We start from the raw sequence: 10,239 nt of genomic DNA on the forward strand, positions 1-10,239 counted from the left end.
TTAAGCGTACATTCCAAGGGACATATAAGGTGGAGCAGGCAGACCGTTAACTTTACTGTAAACAGCACAAGATTTAAACGAACACGGACTCTCCCTCCAGGCGTACCTGACGCCAAGAATATGGACGTTGGAGCCGCAGTTCTGACCGTACGCCAAATCTATGGATGACGTCCGGAGACCCGCTATTGGCGCTGCCCTCCACGGGGGATCGTTTTGGTCACATGACACAGTCACGTTTGCAGAACAGCAAACCTATGAAGAAAAGATATCCAGAAAAAGGATTCTTTGATAAGGCAATCTTAAACACTATAAAGACGTTGGTTACTGTGACAAATTAAAAAAACAGTTATTCATTACTGTTATCATATCATTACATATCTGGGATCAAAACATTAACGTAAAGGTAATCTTTGTACCAAAGATAATCATTATAAAGCCGCCATTTTCAAGAAAACATTGCCCAAATATAGGTAAATGCATTAAAAAATACAATACATATGTAGTAGGAAAAGAAAATGTTCTATTAATTCAACCCATGCGTTATTACCTCGTAACCGTCAATGCTCCTGACCTCGATGGGCGTCCTTCCACTGTCAAACTCTATCGTTACGATACGTGAGGCCGGGTTGACGGACACTTTGGTAGGGAAAGGCCCCCGGTATCGTACATTGGGAACCCCGTAAGCCACAGCCTCGGCGGCTAGACCCAGGCGGAGAGCTGCATCTTTCTTGTCGCGTGGATGAATCCTGATTAATTTAGATGATTTAATAATAAATAAGTTATTTCAACCATTGACATCTTTTCTTGCAAACATACATACGTCGAAATCAAAACCTTTATTCCCCCCCCCCCAAAACAAAAATCGGAAAACAAATCTGAAAATCTTACTCACAAACAGAAAGCAATCTAAAACTACCGGGCAAAAGAAACGCATAACTTTTAAATGCAGTTTTTTCTATGGAAAAATAAGTTGAATAAGTTTGAACGTTGTGCGAATACGTTTGCACATAATCACCCTGTGTACACGTCACTTTTTAACGAGATTCATTGAAACTGGTGTAAGACATCATGAAAAATCGGAAAAACAGAGTTTCAGGCCCTGTTGAAAATTCTCGATAATGACCACCGTATAAATACCGATGTAGCACATGGTAAGGCTGCAATACCATAAAAAACACCCAAGAGATGCCGAGACTCACACAAGCAGAACGTGATAGAGCCACTGGTATGGCCGACATGGGGGCCAGCCAACACTACATTGCCATAACATTCAATTGCAGTCAAGCCACCATCAGCAGACTGTTGGATCGTTAACAGGCAGGACACAAGATCGTCAAAGATCGGGCAGGCCAAGTGTTACAACGCCTGGCGAACACCGGTACATCCGCACAATCCACCTGCGTAACCGGTTTGTGACGGCGACGTCAACGGCGGAAACGGCGGAAACGGCACTGGGACATGCCATCAGCAGACGCACAGTCTTACGACGACTCCGCGTGAGTGGTATCAGAGTCTATCGCCCCTTCCATGGAATGGCATTGACTCCTCTACACCGTCAAAACAGGCTGCGTTGGGCAAGAGTTGTACGTCGATGGCAGCGACGAGAATGGGAAAGGGTGCTGTTCACTGATGAAAGCCGATATAAGCTTTTCAGAAATGATGGTCGAATTCGTGTGTATCGACGCTGGGAAGAGCGATCGGCATAAAACTGCATTCAGAATGTCCACCCTTTAGGGTGCTTGTATGGGGCGGAATTTGTAGACAGGTGAGAACGAGATTGGTCATTATCCAGGGAAATCTGACTGGCCAAAGATACCGAGATGAGATATTGGAACCTGCTGTGGTGCCATTCGTGCATCAACAGCAAAGGGGTATCCTTTTGCAGCAGGACAATGCACGACCTCATACCGCCAGAGTTGTACTAAATTATCTGGACACGTTGATGTCAACGTACTGCCTTGGCCAGCACGATCGCCAGACATGAATCCCTTATAGCATCTAAGGGATCATCTTGATCGACGTCTGAGACAACGCGTCCCTCCCCCACAAAACAGGCAACAGCTCGAACAGGCTTTATTTGAGGAGTGGGACAGAATTCCTGATGACGTCATCCGGCGGTTGACGACTTCCATGAGGAGACGTATTTTGGCTTTAATTGATGCAATGGGTGCTCACACACGCTACTAACGATCTGTCTTATGACATGATAGGACATTAGGTACACCTTTTTAAGGGAGTCCCTTTACTTGCATTTGTGTAATTTTTTTCAGATTTACCCCATGACTTCTTTACTCGGCCTGACAGCAAGTGTAATATCCATATGGCTTTGAATTTTTGAACAGAACTTGGAAAATGATTTATTGCAATATAATGCTTATCATGTTGATACTGTCTGTCTTTCTTTCTCTTTCTTGTGGTGCTGAACAAGGTTATACGTTTCTTTTGCCCGGTAGTTTATGTTACAAGCCGCACAATTTTAGAGTTAACTTTTTGACCTCATTCTTCATTTTGTTCATAAATGTAGAGGCTTGTCCATAAAAAGTAATTTCCATCTTTGTTATGGATGTAATAACACATCAATTTTCCTTATCCACACGAGTCACCAATTTATCACAGCAAAGATTTCTGAACTGAGGACTTAGCCTGTGCTAGACCTATCTACTTGGGTCACCACCGTTAACACCAGTTTCGATAAATAACAAGGTAAAATGTAACACATGATTTTGTCGTCACTCTATATACAGTGTATTTACTTCTTGACGATGGTCTGAATTGTGATTTTCAACGTTTTTCAAAAGAACTACCGTCGAACGAAATCCAAGTTGACTTAATGGTAAGTATTTTCGAAGATCAAATTATATCACGATGACGATGCAGACATGTTGGATTCAAACTGATTCGACATTAGAACAATGTAGAGAACTTGATTACACATAAATTCCACAGTAACAATGATGTACACTAATGGGGCTTAACGTAATTACATTATAAAGAGCGAGACAAACAAACCGCGCTGAATTCAGAATGATATTTCATTCGCTACCTTGCCCCCGGAAATTAACAATGAAGTCTTGTTTTTTTAGTTGTTTTGTGTATAAACAACGAGTTACGTGTATGTGTGTTTATGCCCATATTACTTACGCTCCCCATGGACTGTTGTAATCAGGAAGGTCTATGACAACAGACATGAACACTCTCTTCAGTACGGAGTTAGGCACATAACCAAAGCCTGCCGTTTGGGCCCAGCGAATCCCAGGAAACCCACCGATACGGCTGACTTCGTGGTACGGGAACAACTGCCGTCCGCGAAGTGAACAGAACAGAATTTTAAACTCGTGGTTCGCTAACCCTTCAAAATAGTGTAATTAAACTCTAATTAAACTCAGACACTGACGTATACATATATATATATATATTGTCAGTGTCTGAGCTGCATTTTCCCTCTATGTATGCTACAGCCTGCATTGCAATGCAGTCGAGCGTTCTCGAGGCTTCGGTGTTAATGAGTTTAGTGTCATTGTAAATAGACTACATTCTGCAAATATGTATCGGTGTTGTAAAGATGTTAACTATCAAACCATCTAGAATTTTCTTTACGTTAGACTATAAACATGAGCGATGGAGTGGTGAAACTCGCAGTCCACCCTAGCTATGTACTCAAGTCCAATTTGAGAGCAGTCACATTTAGTCATTCACTGCCATGGATTTTGCTGGGTTTAAAGATATCGGCTTTCACGCCATTCGATATTCGTCATTTGTACTCCATTTTCTGTACGCAGCACTTTGTGAGCTTGTGTTTCGCCACTTGCTTTTTTTTGGAGACGTTATTTTGGAGCTTGTGTCTCTCATTCTCTCTTTGTGCCATTAGGTACATTTCATCCCAGTTTCTCTGAACGTGACACATCGACAGCTCGGCATCACGGACGCTTCTGTCAACCCGTCCGCCCTGAGAAGTTGCACATCCTCAGGCAGTTGGGGGAATGAATCACTTCTCGGACTGCCATCCGCAGATTGAAGACTTCATTTTAACTGTGGATTCTATATTTACGTAGCCGGAATATTCCATCCAGATTTGGACGCTGTAAGATACTATATATATATTTGTAAGTTTTTGTATTGTTTTGTATCATATTGTCAGTTGTATTATTTGTCTATTTTGTTAAAATATATGTATTAAACTCACTCAACCATCTTCGTGTTTCGTGTTTGATCTTGTGCAAGGCCTATCGCTGATCAGAGGGTTAAACAAACCAGTTGGGGTTGACGTGAGGGGGTTTGTCAAATACCTGGTCGGTGTGTTGCCTTTTGTGAATTAAAATCGGACCAAGTGTTCGTATTCACCTGCACAAATCCGAAAGGAAACATGGTGTCCGTTTCTCCATCAGATCCCTCATGAAAATGTTTCCTCCAGGCGGCAATCATGGACGGAAACAAACACCTGTAGGCTGGCGGGTTACCTGCATTTGCCGAACCTGTTTGGACAGTGTTGAAATCTATAGGTTCGTAGAGGACAAAAAATGATCAAAGTCACTTTTGAAAAATATGAAAGAAGAACAGTTGCTGTATTAACAATATCCATTTACTTATTTATTTGATTGGTGTTTTACACCACACTTAAGAATATTTCACTTGTACGACGGCGAAACAATATCAAAGAAAATGGAAACCATACTTGTGCACGAGAGAATAGGCTAATTAAGTTGCCTTGAGACTGCCTAAAGATGATATTTCTTAAGCAATACTGAAACCGACGTTACACGCTAGATAAGCAAGCTAATATATTTTTAACCACGTTGTTTTAATAGAATAATAACGCAGCTATCGGCACAATTTTCAAATAAAATAACAATATTACCTTGATACCAGATGACGCCATAGATAGTCATTTTCACCAACGGTGCCATCATAGAGTTCCAGAGAACTGTAGGTTCACTGGGGACGTAAAATTTCCCTGTCTCGGCAGTGGTCATTACTATAGGGCTGCCAGAAAACAGGCAATGATCTCATAAGTAATAAATAACAAAAATGAAGTGTGATATTTCCGCTGAATCACATCCCAAAATACCAACCTAAAACAGAATATCCACTATCATAAGAGTTGTTGTCATATACACGACGAGTTCCACAACTGAATAGAGTGAATAGTAGGTAAGAGTAATATAACTACGTGCTATAAGAACACAACAGTGTCAGTAGGCGTTTACCCCGTTAGGTTAAAATGCCCGGACTCAGTTCAAACCCATGGACTTAATTTACCTTGAAACATTAACCTTACAGGTTTGCAGCCCTACAGGTGACATCCAGGGCTCAATTCGCGATCCACTCCAAGCTGACGTAATCAATCCTATAGGGTAACCTCTGTGACGGTACAAATACGTCCCGTAAAACCAGCACAAAGCCGAGAAATAGTTCCACTTAGGTCCGCCGATGGAGGCTAAAACAGGCAAGATTAGATATTTCAAAAAAATGTCTCTCAAATAGCCATTGTAAATGTTACTGTGTGTGTAAAATATCAATATGAAACACAATAAACCGCCAATACTCTTGAAAAGCAGCATTCACATATTGTGCACACGAAACAGAAGTTGTAAAAAATCATGCAGAAAATATATTTTGAATGCATCCAGCCACTGAGTTCATACTAAGTAAACACTGTACTCCTCTGAACATAATTCTGGTTGCCGTTGTACAAGTGAAATATTCTTTAGTAAGGGGTAAAACCACAATTAAAAAAATAAATAAAATAAGTATTTAAAACACTATAGTGGTATAATTGAAATGGACAGAACATATTTGTTGATAAATGATGGGATGACGTTCTGGATTTGGCTACAGCCGGACAGCTTATGCACTGTCCTCATTTCCTCACCCCCCAATAAACTTACTCGTCATCCTTTAAACAAATACATTGAAATCAGGTTTTAAAAGAAGCATGAAAAAAATGTACCAAATGGGCTGATGGAAACGTTCTTAATCTAGAAACACAAACGTATATATGGTTGACTGACCCCTGTTGGCTACAGACCATGGCTGTAAGATGCTGAGAAGATCTGTTTCCGGATGTACTGATGGCGTATTCCCAACTGTCATCACCCGGATGTAGGGATAGTTGCCAGCATCAGTAATCTCGGCAGTTGAATTGTAAGCCTACAATAAACGCTTTGGAGTTCAATCTCGAAAATTTTCTTTAACAAGCCATACCGTGAAAGTTATAAAACGATGCAGGCCACTACCAGACAACTATGACATAACACATTGATTTTTCCATCGATATGAATTCATCGACTGACTGTTTTTTTTTATAGTCTTTATTTTGTAATCTTTGGGACCACATTAAGCCGTGACTTATACTGTGACCCATTTGGTGAATCCTACAATTTGACAAATAAATAATTGTATGTGTGTGTATATATATATATGTATACAATGTAATGAGACTAGCAAATTACATGTGCAAGAGAAAGTGCTTTTGGTGGGAACGTGCAGTGCTGAATGGGATACATATCAACAGTTCAAAATGGACGATATAATATATACATGTGCTTGAATAAATAGGAAAATCGACAAATATCTAAGAACAATATTTTGGAAAATTTCCTTAAACTATACCGCAAAATATGCAAATAACCCGTCCATTAGTTTTACCCTCAGTGCATCATACAAATGACATTTTAACAGGTAATGTTCAGCATTTTCATTCTTGTGGCCACAAGCACATTTTGGAGAATCAGAAAGGAAGTTGTCAAATAGATCGTCATTGAGATTACTGCAGCCATTTCGACATATCAAAGTGTTTGTCAATCTAGATTCTGAGTAGTACAATGGAGGTGGTTTTCTCGACTGAAACAATAAAATGAGCTTAGATTTAAAACGGGCTGGATCACGGAGTTGTTTCACATGAAGTGGGGAAATCCTTCCAATCTCGAGCAGTGCGAGGGAAGAATGAATTTCTGAACTGTTCTTTTCGGCAGAAGGAAGGGGTAATTGCTCCAACAGAGCGCAATGGATACGGATTTCCAGTAGAAGAAAAGTCTGGGATAAGACGATTTAGAACATGAGTTGGTGTTTGAAAAACTATTTTACGGAAAAGTGTAAGTCTTTGGATGAGACGCCTTTTTGCCAAAGGCAAAAACCCAGATTCCTCATAAAACAGTGCCGCCGTATTACTTCTTGTAAGTTCTCAAGGCGTCTTTTTGAAGCCTTTCAATTCGGCTTATTTGTTGTTCCGTGTGATTATCCCAGACTACATCAGCATACTCAAGTGAAGGTCTAACAAAGGTTTTATACATTATTTCTAAAAATTTTCCTGCCCAGTATAGATTTGAGACTTCTAAATATTCCTATGGTTTAAGATGAACCAGAAATAATGTTGTCGATATGCTCGTTCCAAGTGCCATTTTCTGATAGTGTCAGACCCAGATGTTTAAGGGACGGAGATGGTTTAATTGTGACTGAGTTGAAGGTAGGGGTTAGAATGGATGGTAGTTTGCGTCGGACACAAGTGAAGCATTTATTTTGTCATGATTAAATTTAACGAACCATTTTTGGGCCACTCTTCAATATTCTGTAAATCTTTCTGAAGGCTATGGACAATAAGGGGATCGTTGAGATTTTCCGATATTATCTATAGACACTAAGTTATTTATGATGCCTTCCGGTAGATCATTAATGTATATTAAGAACAATAGAGGCCCAAAAACCGAACCCTGGGGTACTCCTGGATTATATTTCCAGACTGTTCTACTGTAACTCTTTTCGAAGACTGTATTGGAATGAAAACGAACGTAAGTTGAACAGTGGTCGCTACAGAAATTTGGAAGCATACCGGAGCCAATAATTACGCCGGGTTTATTACAAATTATTGGGTCCAGAAGGGTGTTTGACTGAGGTTTTGTAGCTGTGTGAATTCATTGACTCAATACCAAACGAGAAATAATACCTTGCAACTTTGAAAGGTCTAGAAGGTTCTCGTTAAGGCGGCCTCTCGTTAATGACATTTTTCTTTGGATTATGGTCTGAAACGGGTTCAATATTTTCTTCTAAGAATTCCCACTTTTGGATTAGGGAATAAGGAGGACGGTATATGACACAGAGAAGGGTATTGAGTTTATCACTGATTTCAACCCATACTATTTCCAGTAGCTCACATTCAAGGTCAGTGCGTTGAGTTGCGGACAAATGGTTGGCAACATAAACACAGACTCCTCCCGATGCTTGATTACGATCTCTCTGAAAAGGTTTGTTATAACCAAAGAGGACAATTGAAGAGGAGTCAATTCCCTCAGTCAAATGTCTCTCAGTAATCGCAATAATATCAAAATCATTTCAGTTGGCAAATATTTCATCTTCTATATTCCCCGCAAACGTTAATGTGTACGATCGACTCGATACTCGTTAGATCGTTACCCATGGTCTAAAACTTGTCAATACTGGTCTGGTGAATACGTCTGGTTACAATGGCTTACATGCGCCGTGCACTTTTCATTGCTGGTATAAACTCGCTCATTACTAGGGAACATGGTGCATTTTGTTCGGACTGATAGAGAGAATGACCCTCAGAAAGGCTCAGACTTTGGAGAGAAGCGAGTGCAACGAGGTCTATCAAGGTGGGAGGTCACTCGGTGGAAGGTCTAGATTTAGTTTCCACCTTGACAATCTCTTGCTGTCTTACATGGATAAGCAGCCACAGTTGACCGTTTGTTTTATGTTATTGAGTAATCTATTAGTCAATGGTTTACTTTTCGTTTTCACTACAACAGATGATTTAAGAAATAGGAATCTCATATAAGTGGATTACCATGGACACAGTGAACTGCATATTACTTTGTCCCGAACAAATCCACACGTCTCCAAAGACGACATCGTGTAACTGGATCGTACCGGAAGGTGATGAGGCTGTGATGACGTAAGGACCAGGGTGAGTGATGGCCGGAAGTTTTACTTGCCAGACTCCGCCTTTATCCACGTGACCACTGACCACGGTAGTAGACACTGAATGACCACCCACACGTACTGTCACTTTTTCGCCCAGGTGCGGCGAGTACCCCCAAACGTTGGCCCTCTGGGGCCCCCGCTGAAGAACCATGTGGTCCCCATAGTAAGAGGCGAAGGCAAAACTTCCTGTGAATATACCATAGGAATTAGCACGTTAAGCGATCGAAGTTATGATAGCTATGTTTCAAAATGATTTCAAACGTTTCTGAATGTATGACTGGTTATAGATCATTTAGAACCCGCTGAGTCCTCTTTTTGAGTATTGAATTCTCTTATACCAGTAGAATGTTTGAAATTTTTCATGTCTAATTTTACTCTCTTCCCCAAGCGTTGCGAGGATGGGTGCACTGGTGAATCCAGATACCACTATACAGAAACAATATAGGACAGACACGAGGCACATATCTTCTGGCTTAGCTGTCTTTCACACACAGGCCCAGCGAATTTCTGCTTTCAAACAGCATATGCTGTGATAAGATTCAAAGATAAGTGCTTGATCTACTACATATGAAAGCTTTACTGAGAAAAGACAACAGCTGTGATCTTTCCTTTCCATACACTCTGTGCTATAATCAGTGAACTCAGACAGAGTCTTACCTTAATCTAAGATTGGTTTATGGAATGGGTCCCCCCCTACTACAATGCAAATGGACCGTTTCGGTGGTTGGCTGAAAGAGCAAATCACTAGATTTCGTGAATATACTCCCAAAAATAAGAATATATATATATATATATATATATATATATATATATATATATATATATATATATATATATATATATATATATATATATATATATAAGCCTGGTGTGGATTTGTGTTGTCAAATGATGTCAAACGAGCTGTCAATAATACTTATTATTAATAATATTAGTATAATATATAATAAATATATTTATTATCTTCCATGCGGAAACAAGATCCCAAATGGCATAGGTAAGTTAAGTCCCTCTGTCTGTCCGCTTGATCGATCCATGAAGGTATAATACTGTACCTTCATGATCGATCTGTCTGTTACTGAATTTTCACATCCTGTAACATTGGCCTTATACTTGACAAAGGGCCAGAGTGCAACAGGTCACGAAATCGTAAGGGGCCATCTATTTGCTGGATGGCGCAGATTTTTGCGAATTTGCACTTGTTTTAACGCAATTTACAAAGTGTACAGAATGCTTTAAAATCAAAACTCGCATACCTTTCGTGACAGGAAGAAAACACTCCATTATCCTCAATTCTTGTACCAT

At 40.1% G+C, this 10,239-nt stretch overlaps 1 protein-coding gene across 1 annotated transcript; it reads right to left on the minus strand.

Moving 5' to 3' along the window:
* LOC135476343 (sialate O-acetylesterase-like) lies at positions 1 to 10,239 on the minus strand. Its single transcript, XM_064756378.1, has 10 exons — positions 10,191 to 10,239; positions 9,310 to 9,360; positions 8,798 to 9,120; positions 6,009 to 6,147; positions 5,257 to 5,434; positions 4,856 to 4,980; positions 4,342 to 4,472; positions 3,142 to 3,296; positions 548 to 746; positions 1 to 252 (listed from the first exon to the last, which is right to left on the minus strand). The coding sequence occupies exons 1-10, from the start codon at positions 10,237 to 10,239 to the stop codon at positions 1 to 3; spliced, it is 1,602 nt and encodes a 533-aa protein (XP_064612448.1).

This window comes from Liolophura sinensis, chromosome 1 (assembly GCF_032854445.1).
Source record: "Liolophura sinensis isolate JHLJ2023 chromosome 1, CUHK_Ljap_v2, whole genome shotgun sequence".
NCBI lineage: Eukaryota > Metazoa > Mollusca > Polyplacophora > Chitonida > Chitonidae > Liolophura > Liolophura sinensis.